Raw genomic sequence first — 18,728 nt, forward strand, 5'->3', positions numbered from 1 at the left:
CTTTATGTGTTACTGCTTTATATCTGGCATTATGTCCATAGCCCGAGTCATTCTTTCTACAACAAGTCCGTAGTACACGTGTGTACACAACTTATAGTTGAGTCATCCTTATTTTAAGAGGGGGGGTCATTGGGTTGTATGGAGTAGGTGAAAAGCTGTCGCAGCCACTATCGATCATACGCTCCCCCGAACAGCCTTGTTAGTGAACCTCAACGTAGGTCAGCCTTCAGGTCATGTTTATGTGCATCATATTGAGACCTAGTGGGGCTCACTTGGGCCTTTGTAGGAGACTCACCTCTAAAGCATCTCTACGTGCTAAATGTTACATCTTTGAGGGTAATGGGGTCATTTGACAGACTGTTTTGGGAAAAAGTATGTTCTAGAATTGAAGGAAGTGTATAGATAAGGAAAGGTTTAAAAAAAAAGGGAGAAAAAGAGAAAAGAAAAAAAAAAAGTGTTTCGTAATTTTTTTTTTGAGTTTTTTATGGTTTTTATTCTCCACAATCCAAAAATTCAAAAAGATTTACCTTTTGCACTCATTTATCAAAGACAAAAACATCAAAAAGATTTTTCCTTTCTCTTATTTAGTATACATTCACAATTTGAAGACTTTAAAAATATTTTTCATTCATAGGAGTTTTTATAAAAGAAAAATGAAAAAAAAATTATAGGAGTTTTGTACATTTCACGAAAATACCAAAAAGATTTTTTTTCATAGTTGTTGGTGTCATTTTTATGTGAAGTGTTAAATTGAAAATTCAAAAAATTGTATGGACGTTTTGCATCTTCTGTTTGTGCTCGTGTCTCTCAAGTCAGGGTGTTATTTATTTAATCCTTATTTGTCCAATCTGGACGAACTCCGCACCCCTGATTTTCCTCTATCGGGAGTGAGATACGTAGACAGCCTATTGTGGGTTCGGGAATCTTATTTCAAAAGTACAAAAAAATAATTTCACTCATCATTTAGAGTAGGTGTTTCATGTACATATTTAAAAGAAAACTACAAAAAGATTTTTCTTTAATAGTTTCAGTTTAATTTTCCTATGAAATTCAAAATTGAAAACCCCAAAAGATAATTTTTTTGGTAATCATAGGTTTCATTTTGTAGAGGGAGTTTAAACTTGAAAAATGCAAAAAGATTTTAGTCAATTCTTTTGACAAATTGTTATTTTCTTTTTTCTTAAAGTTTCAAGGAAAAGAAAAAAAGAAAGGAAAAGAATTAATTGGCCATTTTGGCAAGACTTCACGAACTACGCACACCTGATTCTCCCCTTTCGGGAGTGAGATACGTAGGCACCCTTTTTGGGTTTGGTGAATTTAAAAAAAAAAAGGAAAAAGAGTTTTGAAAAAGTGTTGAACTCTAACACATTTGCTGTTTTTTGGTGAGTGAGTTTAAGGTGGTTGATTTGTGGCATTCTGGCTGGTCCTCCACATCACACCAAATCCAAAGGGTTAGTTGTGTCCAACAAAGATATAGAGAGTGACATCATGGATCAAAACAAAGAATCAGGAAAATGAGAGTTTAAAGCAAAAGATTAAGAGGCTAAGACAACAAATGACAGAAATGCATCGAGTTTGGGCCAGTGGGTTGCCTCCTCATTCATTTCCCTTTATTTATCCTACAAATAGCTCGAGTTTTCCACGAAAATCGCAAAGTTGGTGTCCTACTGTTGTTGATGCACCACAACATGACTCAAAATTCATTCCAAGCCAAAATCATCCACCACTTTTCCTCTAGCTCCTCAGTATAAGCCTGCTATATTTACAACACCACTTATCATCTGTGATCTTGTTGCTCACCCCTATTGAGGCTTCTACATTGGCCAACCGCCCAACAGTTGTGCTTCCTCATGCTGCTAATGGACCCTTGTTCAATACTCTTGGTGATCATCGCTATACTTCTGATCCTACTTTTATGCTAACTGGATCACAAAAATTTCTTAAGAAGAAACCTAGTGTGCCAGAAAAGCCAAAGGAAATGGTTGGAAAAATAAAGAGTACAGGAAATGCTGTGAAAAGTTTCCTAAGACTTGCAAGTAAAGAAGATGTTTCATACAAAAACTGGGGCATGTCTTCAAGTGTTAACCCTCCTCTACCCCACCTACCTACCCCCACCTCAGCCCCCCTTCTTGGATTCCATCTAACAATTGAATACACAACAACAATTCTAGGGGCCCACATACCATCACACAAAAAGACTCCTCACGCCATATTTTCTTTTCCATTGCGGAGGTCCACACCATAAACATCATCTTTACATTAAAGAGGGGTTCATAGGAAACACAGGGGAGGGCTCAACATTTTTTTCCATTGAAAGATAGCTTTCCACCCACTTAGAGCTCCCATTGAGAAATATACAGTAACAGATTCAATTATTTTTCATTTTTTACTCTCAATCCACGCACAAATATCATGTCATAGATAGCTTCACCTCACCATTTTTCACAAAGCAACATCCAACTCACACACAGTAGAAGTTCGAGAGAGATGAAGAACGGGTAGAGGGTAGAGAAACGAGTGAGAGAGATTGGGTTTGATAGAGAGATCGATGGGGTTGAGGAGAATCAGAGAGATTGAGAGAGAATAGTGAGAGGAAGAGATCGAGACGAGCATAAAGAGTTGAAAAGGAAGAGAAAATAGGATAGGAACAGATTTTTCGACGAATTTTCACCAGAATCGTAACTCCATCACTGTCCGGCAGCAAACCCAGTGTCATTTCCGACCAAATCGACTCCATTAGCTAGTACCAACGAACCTGTTTCCCCACCCCGCATCTAGTTTTCTATTAAACTCGTCCCTATTGAGTTAGTTCCGGCGAAACCCGCTGAAAAATTTATAAAATTCGGTGACCAGATCTCGGAGCAAACGCGGGTTTCGCTTTTCTCGCTCAAATATTGACTCATGTTGGTGAAAAACAGAGAAAAAAGGTATATCGAGCTGGGGTTTATTGATTGAGGTTCGAATTGAGTTTTTTTAGCGCGGTGTTACCTCCTATATATTGAAATCGACACTTGAGGTCCAATTCTATCTCTTTTTATTTATTTTATCATTCGTGTTTGATTTGTGTGAAACGTGATTGAATATTGGGTGATATTGATTTGTTTTGCTTAATTTCATTGAGGAAGTAGTTGTGGATTGTTGAAATAGTAATCTTGAATTGTGGAATTGGGAAAAATTGATGTTAAAAAAAGAGAATGTGGGGGATTGGAATCGAAGACTATTGAAGTAATTTGAATCGATTGTTTGACTTGAAATGAACGTTAATTGAACTTGGTAGTATCATTATACATCGATTGATTTAGGCAAACATAGGTTAGGTAGGCAAATGTTTAGAATTTGTGGCTTTGGTTGAATGTTGAAAATTCCGTGGAATGTTTGAAATTTTGTTGAATAGTGTGATTTTCTCTCACTAAAAAATGTATTCATTTGGTCGGGGAATGCCTCGAGGGATTTGTATTGATTTATCCGGGAAATGGCCCGAAGTATCTTGTACTTGGAAGATGTTCGTGGTGAAGGCCCGAGGCGAGCGTAGTATAGGATTAGTCTAGGTTAGAATAGGATTTATGTTTTCGCATTTTTATTTTGGACTGTATAATTGGACTGGACACTATATTTTGGATTTGGGTTTGGTTGTTTTGGCTGGTTGTTTTATGTGCTTTTGTGTGGTTTATGCATTCATAGTGCCAAAATAGTCAATACACTCCATCAAGCGACCGTGGTCGAACCACTGGATCAAGAGGTGCCTAACACCTTCCCCTTGGTCAACAGAATTCCTTAGTTGGAAGCTCTGTTCGCAAACCAGTTTTAAAGAGTCAATCATTTCGAAAAGGATCTTTCAAAGGTGACTTGGCACACCGGATTTTGCCAAGTGGCGACTCTAAGTTTTGAATATAAAAGTCCTTTTCGAAACAAATCTTCATTTTGTCACTTAATAATTAAAACCCTTTCGAAACTTAAAACAAATCTTTTTGGTTAAAAAAAAGGGGTGTGACAGTCATTTCCCACCCTTAAATAGCCCTAATAACACGAGATTCAGCCTCTAATAACCAAATTATACCCTCATTCTCTCAAATTCTCTCAAGAACACTTCTTAGGGTTTCAACCCAAAGATCAAAATATCTTAAGTTTCACCATGGGTTTTCAATAATTCTTCAAGATTCGGAATCCCCGTTGCATGGGCTACAAGATTCAACCACCAATCGTACGTATAGCATCCCAAAGGCTAGAGTTCATTCAAAAGCTTCTAATTTAAGATATGTGGGGTTTATCCTAAAAACTACATGGGCTTGTAAACTCTAGAACATGATTTAAAGATTAGCAAGCATGAATTTTAAAGGGGTTTTAGAACTTATGCTTTAAATTCCGCATTATGGATGTTTTGATAATGATATTGTTTTGGCCTTTAGGCCTTCCCCTTAAACTGATTTGCACCTATATGTATATGTATGATATTGAAGATTTGATTGAGAGCACTGCTATTGAAATCCCTCTCTTTGATGATTTAGAGTTTATGAACTTGTTAAGAATGATTTGAGATGCACGCGCAATGTTTTGAAAGTGATCTTTTCAATATTCAAGAATTTAATACGATTTTGATGATGATGATGAGAGGGAGCCATTTTAATATGATTTCGTTTTTGCGTTAAAGAGAAAGAATTTGCACATGATTGTTGTTTTTGGCATGACCATCTTGTATATTTGAAATGTTGAAAGAAGAGAGTTTCTTGCATATGATTACATGAATTAAAAGAATGAGTTCTTTGAAATGATTTGCTGATATGGTGGTCCTAAACATATGTTTTGAGAACAGAGATTTTTATATGCTAAAATGGCTTAGAGATGTGACTTGCAAATCAGTGGTATGACGATACCACAAGTATGTATGCCATAACAGAGTATGTTTTCAGAGTATGATTTCAGATGTTGTTCTCAAAGAATCCATGTTTTGAAAGAGTTAAAAATGGGCTTAAAAAGAGTTAGGTGGTTGCCCGAAGAAGGCTTGAGTCCAAGTAACTCGTAGTCAGAAACTGTGTTTTGCCGATACGGGTACATTATTTCCCCACGAGGGATTTTTACGCTGGCCTAGTGCCCTGTTGCGTACAGAGCAGAGATTCCGACCCTTGCGACAAACTTGGGTTGGGGGCTTGGCTGCCGAGGTAATGGCAGATCCCATATAGCCCGTGGGATAACAGAGTTGTAGGCTATACCACCTAGCACAGAAGTAATACAAAGAGTGTCACAGAATTCAAATGTTTTCACAGTCTTTTAAAATGCCCATGTGATTTCTTACTATATGATATGCTTATGAACTGTTTTAGATTGCTCTAATATATGTTGAATATAAATTATTATTTTGGATTTGCTCTGCGTACCAGTACATTTGTATTGACCCCCCTTCCTCCCAGGGTCTAAAGCTCGGATCAGAGGTCCTGCTACGCCGTAGAGCTTTTCAGACAGTTGTCATTTTCAGATGTAGTAGAGATTTCGCAGATTGGTTCAGATGTTGTGTAATTGCTATTGGATTTCATTTTTCACAGTTAAATTGAACTCAGAGTATGACCATGTTACGTAATGACTTACAATTCCGCATCTTCTATTATAATTTATGAATATTGTGCATGATTACCAGACAGAGAAGGGCGTCCGGGCCTTCATGGTTCGAGATGCTCGTCACGGCCAGGGCCCCGATTCGGGTCGTGACATGTATAGAAACATGCCCATGTACTTCTCCAAAGCATGTGACAAATGCACCCACATATGCCGACCTTGTATTGTAAATACAAGAACAAGAGAACTGCCCATTCACAAAATTAGGACATATCATAAGTACTATAAATGCAATAATGGTATTTCTTTCGCTACGAATGACCATGTGCTATTGGCTATTGCATATCCGTTTCGTTACATACATGATGGCAATTGACTCTACATGAAATTTAAAGAAAGAAGGAGAAAGTTTTGTGATATTCCAAAGGTATTGTTGGAACTTGCATTACTAGAGAAAAATTATCAGATTTTTCGACTGATGTTTCAGCCATAAATCAAGTGAAAATATGGGATTTCTAATGAAAAGGCCGTCAGAAACAGTTGCAATGAGTGCACTTAGCTTCCAATGAAGGAAATTCTGACTTAATTTCTTGTATAGTTGTGATATAAAAGATGCATAATATTTAAGTAGTTATAAGAGCGTCTCATTAAGAGTAAAACAATTACAAACCTAGAACTATGACATTCTTCCAAGAACAGAATAAAAGGTAAAAGAGTTCACAGCAATTTGTGGCACATTATCTATAATATTAGAGAACCTATTTACATTTAAAACATTAATTAATGTTGTAACATAGAATTAAACTCACCAAAGTAGAACATAATTGAGACAATAGCCAGTTTCAGCAAATGAGAAAGGCAAAAGTTCTCTATGTAAGTAACACGATAAATCCCATGTTAGGCCACATACTGTGCTGAAAAAACAAAAACAGTAGTATTATAAAGTAGTGCGACAACAAGCTATGCTCCAGAACGGGATAATTAACTCTTGGTCTTGGAAGCTAATAACATCATCATCAACAACAACGACAATAACATACCCAGTGTAGTCCCACAAGTGGGGTTTGGAGAGTGCAGGATGTACGTAGACCTTACCCTACCTTTGTCGGGTAGAGAGGTTATTAACGATAGACCCTTGGCTCAAAAGAAGTGAAGCTTGGAAGCTAAATTAGAGTACAAAAGTAACACCAAGGTTATCTGCTTCAGCTGGATTGCCTTAAATGAAGCATGTCTTATGGAAGATAACCTTATCACAAGGGTCTTTCAGATAGCTAGCAACTGTTAAATGTGCAAAAATAGCCTTGAATCACCTAATCACCTATTCTTGATATACTGTTAAGGAGCTAAATGTCTTTTGCTTTCTCTATACCTTTGCACTACTGCATCTTCTTGACGCCTTCTTTTTTAATAAGCACCTTCACAAAAGATTAAATTTAAAAAAGAAAAAAAAAAGAATTAGAAAAAACTGATACTTATAAATCAGCTAAACTCTTGATTCTCCTGAATGAATTTTTAATTTTAAACAAGAAAAAAATGTTGTTATCATGCAACTTACGCTCCCATTTCATGGTGGATTTTCTTGTCAAAAAATTATTAAACATTTGACTCACTCTAGACAATAATTATTTATGTACTGATAAAAGTTAGAAGACTTAAGCCTTTACTAAGGAGTTCACATCTAATCTATGACGTATAATATTGTAGAAAAATAAACAGGGAGAGGCATTGCAGACACGAGATGTACAAGAAGACAACGATGGCAAGGAGGACGCTAAAGTGTACCATCAGATATTCCTAGCATTCAATAGCAAAAGGTCTTACTTGTTTCCTTCCTTTTCTAATCTGTTAAGTCCGATTAAAGAATCGATGTGTTCTGTTAGATGAGTTTGCACTTCATTGTTTGAAGAGTGCAATTCTTTAAAGCGCAGTACCCCAAGCATGATCTAGTACATCCTCGCTTCGCATCACTCCGTTAAGCGACAAAGTAATGACTTTCAACAGCATTAGATTCATTCAAAAATATCTGAAGGAAGAATAAACCTACCAAGTGTCTATATGTTGTAGCCTAACTTGAAGGGAATCAAGGAGAATGACAATAAAAAATACTAGGTTTTAGCCTGTGTTAATCAGCTTAGTTGAAGAACAACTATGAAATCTTCATGCTTGTCCTCGTCCTAAACAAAGGTCACACATTATGTAACTTTGAAAAAACTTTAGACATCTTAAGCAGATAAGTCTATCGAAAGCAGACAAAACTTGCAATTCTACAATATTCACGTGACACAAGATGGTATAGTCATCCACCAACCATTGCTATGTTTAGAATTTTTGTTTGCCATGATGCGCCATCTAAGATCTCAGGATAACCATAGTAATGCCCCAAGGATGGCCTAAAGGTTGAAGTGTTAGCGACAATCCTCGGATCTATGATCCGAAGCCGAATCCCACTAGAGGCACCACTAGGTGAATTCTTTCTATCTGCCTAACGACTACTAGGAAGAGTTACCCTTACCCAACATGCCAGTAGTAGGTAGCAAATACCAGGTGGATTAGTAGTGGATCAACAAACTGACCTGGTCACCAAATAGGTAAGATGTGGCTAACAGAAGGAAAAGCTGTTAATTTGTCGTTAACCAGCTAAAAACCCAAAAAAGAACCTTTTTGTCTGATGTCAAAGCTAGATACCAAGAAGTAACGGCACCACAACAGCAAACCAACAGAAGATCATAGTGACAATCAGACATCAACAAACCAAATGGGGCCGTTATCATATCACAGTAAGGCCCCAATAGGTGGGCTAAAGATTGAAGTGCTAGAGTGATAATCCTGGGAAGTAAGGTTCAAATCCCACTGGACGCAACCCAGGTAAATTCTTTTTATCCACCTAAAGATTGCTAGGCAGAGAACCCTTACCGTACCTATGCTGGTAGGAACTAGCAAGTACAACAACAGCATGCCCAGTGTTGTCCCACAAAGTGGGGGCCGGGAGGGTGGAGTGTATGCAGACCTTACCCCTACGTCAAAGGTAGAGAGGCTGTTTTCGAGTAGGAGCTAGCAAATACCCGGTGGAAATTAGTAGTGTGTTCACAGACTGGCCGAGACTCTAAATAATAACTGTAAAAGTAAGATGGGCTAAAGAAACTCAAGGGGTGACGGGGTGAAGGGAGACACACGAGCTTACAAGGACTATAGCTTACTTACTGAGAGCACTGGGCTTCTCATCCCAAAGGATGGCTTGCCACGAACCTTGGCGCGGCGAGAATACAAGGACAATACTTCTCTTACGGAGAGGACTGGGCTTCGCATCCCAAAGGATGGCTTGCCACAAACTTAGCTTCTCAACCAGAAGGATGGCTTTCCAAATTTAGTCGAGCAGTAAATTGGATCATGGAAGTAAAACATTTTCCCTACAAACATGGGCTGGCACTAACTGGCCAAAGCTACTCAACTCGGGAAAGGTTTTACACAACTAACCAGCTACATACCCAATTAAGAACCTCTCTTGAAAAATTTCATAAGATAGATACCAAGGACTGTACCAACGGCAGCAAACTACTCTCAATTACCAGCTACATACGAAAAACGAACTTTTTTTCTCTTTTATTTCACAAGCTAGGTAGCAAGAAGCAAGTGTACCAACAATAGCAAACTACTCTCAATAACCATACCCAAAAAGAACCTTTTTTCCTTTTTTATTAGGTCACATGTTCAAGCCGTTTTGTTGTGGAAACAATCTCTTGCAGAAATGCAGAGTAAGGCTGTGAACAATAAGCCCTTGTGGTCGGCCCTTCCGCGGACAACGCAAATAGTGGGAGCTTTAGGCCGGGCTTCCTTTTAATTTCATAAGCTAGATACAACGTGACTGTGCAAACTACTCTCACTAACCAGCTAAGTTGCTCCGACTCTCCAAAAATGTTGCCGCACCCGTGTCGGATCCTTCGAAAATACGCTATATTTGGAGGATCCGACACGCACGCGTTGACTTTTTTGAAGAGTCCGAGCAACATAGCTAACCAACTACATACCCAAAAAAGAACCTTTTTTCAATTTCATAAGCTAGGTAACAAGAAGTAACAGTACCAAAAACAGCAAACAAACAGAAGATCATAGTAATAATCGAACATCAACAAAACCAAAATGGGGTTGATCATCATACCGTGCTTCCCCACCGATCTTTCGGATCGCCTTCAGCTCCATTATCAAGCAACAGCTGCACAACATCACTTGAACCATGACAAGCAGCAACATGAAGTGCAGTCCTCTTATCAATGTCTCTAAAATTAACATCAGTCCCACATTCCAAAATCTCCTTTATCCCTTCTATATCACCCTCGTTCGCCGAATACATCAACCTCACTCGTGGATCAATATCAACACCATCTTCACCATCCTCCCTTTCACCTCCTAACACTTCCCTCTCTGGTGCTAACGACGATTGCTTACCCAGTTTAAATCTCACCGGTGAATTCGGTTCCATTCCAAGAAAATGACTACAAAACTACACTACCCTAACAATTAAATATGCAAAAAGAACACTTAACGGTAGTTTTTGAAACGCTAAAATTGACTAAACAACAACAAAGAAAACAAAACAAATACCAAAAACAATTTCAAGAATCAAAAATAACAAAAGGACATTAGCAAATATTAATTCTTGAATGTAAAATTGACTAAATAACAACAAATAAAACAGCAAAAAGTACCATAACGATTTCAAGAATCAAAAATAGCAAAAGGACATTATCAAAATTAATTCTTGAATGGTAAAATTGACTAAATAACAGCAAATATAACAGCAAAAAGTACCATAACAATTTCAAGAATCAAAAATAGCACAAGGGCATTATCAAAATTAATTCTTGAATGGTAAAATTGACTAAATAACAGCAAATAAAACAACAAAAAGTACCATACCAATTTCAAGACTCAAAAATAGCAAAAGGGCATTATCAAAATCAATTCTTGAATCATAAATCATAAAATTGACTAAAATAGCAAAATGGTATCAGTAAAAATTAGTTCTTTATTCATAAAATTAACATTTGAAACATAAAATTGACTAAATAACAGCAAATAAAATAGCAAAAAGTACTAAAAATAATTTCAAGAATCCAAAATAGCAAAAGGGTATCAGTAAAAATTGGTTCTTTCATCAAATTGGGTAGTAAATAGAGATTCTTTAATCAAATTTAAAGGGTTAATCAAGAAACCCTTTAAATTTGCTAAATTAAGAAGGAAAAAAATAAAATTGGAAAATGATTTTTTTCCTTAAAATAAAAAAAAGGAGAAATAAGGAGCGTTAGAGGCACGCGCTAAGATATGCAAGTGGACGAGACAAGATTCATTGGTAGGAAGCATTTTATTTTTATTTATTTATTTATTTTTAATTATTTTTTCTCTCGGTATTATGGCCCGACTAAATCTGAACTTGTAAAACTCATTTCTGGATGTCACTCCCAACATGATTTTTTACATTTTCGAGATCGACTCCGGAACATCTAGCTAGGTGTGAGACTCGAATTTGAGACTTTAATAAGGAATTTCGATTATCTTGTCACGACTCATTGAACTTGGAACTTCTGGAGAAGCGTGAAACTCGAACATGAAATGTTTGATTAAAGATAAAGAAATTTCAACCATCCACTCATTTAACTCATCGAACTTAGAACTTCTTGTTAAGCGTGAGACTCGAACACAAGATTTTTGATAAAATATGAAGGAATTAAATCATCCTAATTCCTACCACAATTTATCGAACCTGAAACTTCTGGTTAATCATGAGACTCGAACGCATGACATTTTGATTAAAGATGAAGGAATCTCAACCAGCCTACCAGAATCTATTGAACCTGGAACTTCTGGTTAAGCGTGAGACTCGAACACGAAACTTTTGATTAAAGACGAAGAACTCTCAATCATCCTATCATAAAACTCATCGAACTTAGAACTTTTGGTTAAGCGTGGACTCGAACACAAGATTTTTGATAAAAGATGAAGGAATTCAACCATCCTACCACAAATTATCGAACCTAAAACTTCTAGTTAATCGTGAGACTTGAGCGCGTGACTTTTTGATTAAAGATGAAGGAATCTCAACCAGCCTACCATAACTCATCAAACCTAGAACTTTTGGTTAAGCGTAAGACTCGAACACAAGGCTTTTGATTGAAGATGAAGGGATGCCAACCATCCTGCCTTAACTCATCGAACCTGAAACTTCTGGTTAAGCGTGAGACTCGAACTCAAGACTTTTGATTAAAGATGAACGACTCTCAATCATCCTACCATAATTCACCGAACTTGGAACATTGACTTAAGCGTGAAACTCGAACACGAGATTTTTTGATTAAACAAGAAATCTCAATCATACTACCACAACTCATTTTGAATTTCACTAAACAATTTTTTTTTCGCGGAAAAAATCACTACTGCCATGAAGTACGTGCTACCTCCCACCAGCATATATATAACTCTCGTTCACCAAAACGTGAACAGATGAAAAAAAATCACCTAGTGTTTTTGTCTCCATAAAAAATATCAAGAATCAAAGAGAACCTCTAGATTGTTACTCCATAGATCTGGAGACTTTGTTCATGAAACTCTTGGCAAAGTAAAGAGATAAGCATCCAGTATCCCCAAACCAAACTATGGCCAAAGTTGCTATGATACACTCCAACTTCACAAGGTGCTATTACCCCCTGAACTCAATTTTAGCATAGTTTTGTCACCCTTTTGTGCTTACGTGACACCTTTATTACGTAAAATGAAACCCACGTCAAAGATGCCACTTCAGTTAAAAAGATTGACAAAATGTGTCACTTCAGCTAAAAAGGTTGACAAAAATACGCTAAATTTTAATTCAGGAGGGTGATAGAACCCCGTGAAGTTGGAGTGTGTCGTAGCGAATTTGGTGCTCTGAACTGATGTTTTACTCCAGAGTAAATAAAGACCAAAATTTAGCAATTACAATGCCATATAGTTTTATTATTAACTCCTGGAAGTTGTGCAAAAACCCCAAAAGTACACAGAAAATGGAAGTCACAACATCATAATCTTTATGTATACAGCACATATAAAAGACTCAAAAGGTAAAAATAAAGTACACCATGTTTTTCCGGGCACGAGTTTAGACTCGCGGAGAGTTAAAAGTGTCGTTGAAACTAGTTCGGGCTGAGATTGTACTCTTCGATCTTCTCCCACGATTTGAGGCTTTTGTCTTCGGTGTCTGCTTTGTACAATGCAAGGCGAGTTATCTGGAAGCTCATGTTGCCAATGCTCTCGTCGAGGATACAAGCCTTTTCTTGAGCTTTCTTCTTTTCTTCGTCTGTTAAATCGGCATAAAGCAGACTCATATGAGGCATATATGCTGCAATGATCACAAAAACTAACATCAGCGATACAAACCTAGCGCTCGTCAAACAAACTTGGAGAAACTTAGGTAAAAGAAGAAGATTAAAGATCGATATGTAAGAAGCTTGAAGAAATTCACGCGTTAAATTGGTCAAGGACTTGAATGCTAGCAGATCGTAAAACCGTAACATGTTGACAGATCGGTAGGTAAATAGCTTTACGTCTGCTACACATTGTAGGAATTTGCTGCTTTCAGAGTAGCACTCATGCTTTGTCCTAAAGTTTACGCGCACCCTGTATAAACGTAACAACCATATAAACCTAACTATAACATAATAGAACAAATAGTGCTTATAGCAAGACATGAGTCGTTCACCATAGCTGGTCCAGACATTTCAACTTACCGATTTTCCAAATGAACTCGTGTGTACCAACTAGGAACAAATTCCCAAGGTTCAGGTCACATGGGAGCTAAAGAGTCCAAACGGCCTAGGGCAGCCAGGTGCACTAAAGCTCCCACTCAAAAGTTTTTAAAAACCATCTGTTAAAAAGCAATGGTATGGATGGGCTGGTTTTTTAACGGCGATGGCATAAATGAGCCCAACTTTTAACTGATGGCATAAATGAGTCATTTCTTATAGTTCAATGACATATTTGAGCCTTTTCCCAAGTTGTAATATGGAAAAATCATAGAAAAACACGAGTTATTTTCGTTTTGGGCCTGCAAAATTTTGAGGCCCCAAAAAATTTAATATGAATTTTATGATATTAATTTCACTTAAGATAATATTAAATATTGTAAAATAAAAAATGTACAAAATTAATTTTTTTAAAAAAAAGTAGAAGAATTATTTACTTTTTAGTAGAATACTAGTTTAAGTGTAGGAGCTTCGCGTGTGTACCTCATTTTATTTAGTTCAAACATTACACTAAATAGGATATTTATCTAAATAACAAAGATGAATACAATAATTAAATTCAGCATCTTTTGGAGAATTTATTTAATTAAACCTAACTTTTACCAAAACAAATTGTCAAAACAGATCGACATTCATCTATCACCTATAAACTGCAATAAAATAATATGATAATAGAGACATCAAAACTACACAATTAAATCTAATCTTTACACAAAAAATTTCTCAAAGGCGTCTCACATTCATCTACCATTTGTAAACTATAACAAAATAATACGCTAATAGAGATATCAAAATAATACAAATAAATTAACCTTTACACAAAAACATAAAAACAATACGATTAAACATAACCTTTACTTAAAAAAATTTATCAAAGCTAACCGACATTCATGTATCACCTGAATATTCATCTACGACCTATAAACTACAATAACGTGTGACTAGAACTTGCTCAATGTGTTTGGAAAGCGAAATAAAGATGTTGAGTTTGAGAGATGATTTAGGCTATTCATTTATAAACATGTTTTATACCTACATTATCTTCCATGGAGCCCTTAGCCTATTTTTTGTGAGCCTCATATGTAGCTTATTCCTTTTCTATTAATTAGCCATAATTTAATCCAAAACTTCTAAGCACTTTTGTTAGTGAAGCCCCAAAATAATAGCTATTGGTGTGTTGAAAAAGTTTATTGTTTTGATCGGGAGTAATGTAATGAAAAATATTGATCAATGAATCATTTGGTGATAAAAAATACCCCCTACTAAAAATGTGTGAATCAGATTAAAGAGATAAGGTGAAACAAAACAGAGGTGGGAGGATAAAAGTGTTGAAAATGGACTGGTTAGAGAGGAGTTTAATGTTAAGTGTTATATATTAAAGTGCTTAGGGAATATTCTCTAGAATAGTTCCTACCTCTCCCTTAACCTACATTACAACCCTTAATGTACTATATGATCTTAATCTTTGATATTATGATATTAGTGAAGCACTACACTAATGGCAAGATTATGGTTCATCTTGTGTGACGTGTGAAGTATTTGTGAGAGTGAGCGGAAATTGATTCCTACACCGACTCTTGTGATAAATTGCATATTTGTGAGTGGATTAGGATGATGACTTTGATAATTAGTTTGCATGAGTTTGCCAACTTGGTAGATTCAATTTTTGAGGCTAGGAAGTCTTTAGGAGTATTCATGAGTTTTGATATTGTAATATGGTATGCCTAATGTAGAACTTGCTATTCATGTAGTCATTGTAGTTTTCGATTAAGTGTCTTAGTTCAAGTAGTGATGTTAGAGTCTTCCTTGATTGTGCTTAGTGTAAAGAGTTTTTCAAAGACGTACAGGGTTTTAAATTTGGGGTGGTGATCTTAGGCATATTTATACACCTAAGTGTCATTATTTATATATGTTTAGCTTAGTTTTGAGGATAACCTGACATAATTAGTGGAATATAAAGTGAATATTCATATAATTATGTGCTAAGCCTCATGTTTAGGAGTATTATAGTTAAGTTGAATCAATAAAAGAGTTAAAATAGACAACCAAAGGTTTGACAGGATAACTAGTTAAATCGGCCTATATTGTACTTGTTCTTGTGTAGTTGTGATAAATTTGGTGTATTGCATAGTCTAACGCTTGTGATGAGTTGTGGTAAGATTCTATTGGAACTACTTTAGATGATAAATCAAACCATACATAAGACATGATGGGTGAAGAAACAACGAGCAATCTTGATGTTAACATTGGATTTAGAGGTGCACAAATGAAGCTCTTTGTGAAATTCAAGCATTACAACTTGATAATTCATGAACAAGGAAGAAGAGATAAGAAAGTGAAATTGTGAACTTTATTCATCATCAAAATCATGTGTTACAATCTGATATTGTGCCTTATATATAGGCTATGAAAGAGATACAAAAATATCTAATAACCACCTCCTTCTAGAATATTCTATTTGATACCTCATTGCACCTAACTAATCATTTGTCTAACAACCTTCAACACCCTATACAGCTGACTCAAAAATATACTAACTAACTAAATATCTACTCCTATCTGTGCTACACATTAGTGAAAAAGGTAGTCACACATGTGTCTTTAAAATATGCCCCCTCAAGCTGCAGGGTGCAAGATATTTAGCACACCAAGCTTGCCTAGTAAATGATCATGTTGTGCTTGCCTTAGCCCCTTAGTAAGAAGATCAGCCACTTGGTCCTGAGAGTGAACATGTATAGCTTGTATCAGTCCACTTTTGATCTTGTCCCTGATGAAATGGCAGTCAATCTCTTTGTGTTTTGTTCTCTCATGAAACACAGGATTATTGGCCAACTGAATTGCTGAACTGTTGTCACTGAAGACTGATATGGGTAAGGTAATAGGAACCTTGAGTTCATGAAACAAGCTAACCAACCAAGTTATCTCCGCAACTACTGAAGCCATGCTTCTGTACTCAGCTTCAGCAGAACTCCTGGAAATAGTGTGTTGTTTCTTGGACTTCCGAGAAATCAAAGATTCACCAAAATGAACTGCATAACCAATAACTAATCTCCTGGTGTTTGTACAGGCAGCCCAATCTGAGTCATACCAGCAGGTTAGAGTGGCAGAATGTTTAGCCTGTAACCAGATTCCTTGACCAACAGAGCCTTTGAAGTACCTGACTACCCCGATAGAAGCCTCCCAGTGTGATCTCTTGGGATGTTGCATAAACTGGGTGAGAGTGTGGACTGCAAAACTGATATCTGGTCTGGTAATAGTGGCATATAAAAAGAAGCATCAGACAATAAATCATCACTTTGTGCACCTGTGGTTTGATCATATTCAAGTGAAGTCAGCCTCACATTGAACTCTAAGGGAGTGATTGCAGGTTTTGAACCACTAAGACCAGTATCTGAAATTAATTCTAGGACATATTTCCTTTGATTTAATATCACCCCTGAAGTTGATCTGAGAACTTCAATACCCAAGAAGTATTTGAGATTCCCCAAGTCTTTCATCTTGAACTGCTGGTGCAACTTGGCTTTTGTTGCATCAATCAAATTAGCATTACTTCCAGTAAGGAGCAATTCATCAACATATATAAGAACTATCACTGTGTCATTACCTTGATGCAGAAAGAAGAGAGAATAATCATGAGCACTTTGAGTGAATCAAGCTTCAAGCAAAGCATGAGTCAGTTTCAGGTTTAATTGTTTGGAAGCCTGTTTGAGGCCATACAAGGATTTTAGCAACTTACAAACCTTGTGCTCTCCTTGGCTTTTGAAACCTTCTGGCAGCTCTATATACACTTTCTCTTCAAGATCCCCTTGTAAAAATGCATTATAGACATCCATTTGATAGAAAGGCCATCCTTTAGATACTGCTACAACAATCACACTCCTGATAGTAACCATTTTTTACACTGGTGAATATGTCTCATGATAATTAATCCCTTCTTGTTGGCTATATCCCTTGGCTACTAATCTTACTTTGAACCTTTCTACCTCACCATTTGCAAGATATTTAATCTTGTATATCCATTTGGAACCGACAGTGTTCTTCCCTTTGGGTAGGTCAACAATGGTCCATATGTTGTTTGCCTCTAATGCTTGAATTTCTAACTTCATATTATCCACCCATCTTTCATCTTTTATAGCTTGTTTGAAGTGTTGAGGCTCAGTCAGAGTAGAGAACTATGACAAGTAACACTGATATGCTGGTTTCAATTTACTGTAAGATAGGCTGTTGGCTAAGGGGTACTTGCATCTCTGGGATTTTGAAGTATCAACATAATTATGCATCCACACAGGAGGTCTGCTTGTTCTCGTTGGTCTACTTGAAGTGGGTTGAAACACGAAACGGTTATCTTGACATGTTTCTTCATGAGTGATGCCAGGTGAAGTTGCACCAGGTACTGCATCATTAGAGGAATCTTGGCAATCTGCATGAGTATTTGCATCCTCAACATGAATATCCTCTAAAGGGACATCAACACCAACTTCATCATATATGGAGACCAGGAAGTCATTGATGTTTTCATTAGTTTTGGAAGTATCTGCACATTGGGATCCTGCTTGTGATGGATCAAAAGGGAAAGAATCTTCATAAAACACAACATCCCTACTCACTAATAATTCTTTTGAGTTGATGTCCAGTAATAAGTAACCCTTTTAAGATTCTGAATATCATACTAGTACAGCAGGTTTAGCTCTTTCAGAGAACTTGCACACCTAGGAACAACAGTCATATAACATAAACATCCAAACACCCTCAAATGAGATAGCTTGGGATCTGTAGAATAACAACTGATATGGGCTCTTACCACTCAGGACTGAGGTTGGTAACCTATTCATGATATATACTGCAACTTTTACACATAATCCGCAGTACTTGATGGGCAAATGTGATTGAAATTTAAGAGCTCTAGCAATATTTAATATGTGCCTGTGCTTCCTTTCCACCACTCCATTTTGCTGTGGAGTATAAGGACAGCTGGTCTGATCTAAGATTCCCACTGGAACAATGTATAACATTGAGTATTGATAAACTCGGTCCTATTATTAGATCTAATGGTTTTTATCACCACTCCAAACTGTATTTTAATCATGGATATGAATGTCTTAATAGCTACTATGGTCTCAAATTTTAGCTGCAACAGATGAATCCAAGTAGATCTACTATAGTCATCGACCATAGTCAAGAAATAACACTTATTATCAAATGTAGGTGTTTTATAAGGACCCCATGAATCCATGTGTACAAGTTCAAAACATGCAGAACATCTAGTAGTACTTGTGGGAAATAACATTCTTGTTTGTTTAGCTACTGGGCATACAACACATTTATTCAATAGATTTATATCACTATAATTTATCAAAATATCTAAGTCTCTTAAAACCTGAGGAGCTGGGTGCCCAAGTCTTTGGTGCCATA

The 18,728-nt window shown here is 36.6% G+C and overlaps 2 protein-coding genes across 4 annotated transcripts; both read right to left on the bottom strand.

Annotated features, from left to right (window-relative positions):
* Positions 1-5,503: 5,503 nt before the first annotated feature.
* Positions 5,504-10,812, bottom strand: LOC107868407 (integrin-linked protein kinase 1). Of its 3 annotated transcripts, XR_007054351.1 has the most exons (3): positions 9,704-10,790; positions 6,357-6,461; positions 5,504-5,794 (listed from the first exon to the last, which is right to left on the bottom strand). XR_007054351.1 is itself a non-coding variant. In XM_016715098.2 (2 exons), exons 1-2 carry the CDS (start codon positions 10,022-10,024, stop codon positions 6,924-6,926), a joined length of 360 nt encoding a protein of 119 aa, XP_016570584.1. In that variant the 5' UTR covers positions 10,025-10,812; the 3' UTR covers positions 6,290-6,923. The 3 variants fall into 3 exon arrangements, 2 of the variants coding, with proteins under 2 accessions (XP_016570584.1, XP_016570583.1); XM_016715098.2 differs by lacking the exon at positions 5,504-5,794 and having other exon boundaries at positions 6,290-6,962; positions 9,704-10,812; XM_016715097.2 differs by lacking the exon at positions 5,504-5,794 and having other exon boundaries at positions 6,290-6,461.
* A 6,676-nt stretch (positions 10,813-17,488) lies between these two features.
* Positions 17,489-18,328, bottom strand: LOC124897839. The gene is made up of 2 exons (XM_047411437.1): positions 18,118-18,328; positions 17,489-17,895 (listed from the first exon to the last, which is right to left on the bottom strand). Exons 1-2 carry the CDS (start codon positions 18,326-18,328, stop codon positions 17,489-17,491), a joined length of 618 nt encoding a protein of 205 aa, XP_047267393.1.
* Positions 18,329-18,728: the final 400 nt, after the last annotated feature.

This window comes from Capsicum annuum, chromosome 4 (assembly GCF_002878395.1).
Source record: "Capsicum annuum cultivar UCD-10X-F1 chromosome 4, UCD10Xv1.1, whole genome shotgun sequence".
NCBI lineage: Eukaryota > Viridiplantae > Streptophyta > Magnoliopsida > Solanales > Solanaceae > Capsicum > Capsicum annuum.

Bases quoted from the DNA above. Each gene is read 5' to 3' on its own strand.
- LOC107868407 (XM_016715097.2), bottom strand. From the start codon at position 10,024: ATGGAACCGAATTCACCGGTGAGATTTAAACTGGGTAAGCAATCGTCG. The intron at 6,462-9,703 runs GTATGATGATCA...TTGTTTTTTCAG, and splicing joins AAGATCGGTGGGGAAGCACG to CACAGTATGTGGCCTAACAT.
- LOC124897839 (XM_047411437.1), bottom strand. From the start codon at position 18,328: ATGTTATACATTGTTCCAGTGGGAATCTTAGATCAGACCAGCTGTCCT. The intron at 17,896-18,117 runs GTAAGAGCCCAT...TGTTTTATGAAG, and splicing joins ACCAACCTCAGTCCTGAGTG to ATTCTTTCCCTTTTGATCCA.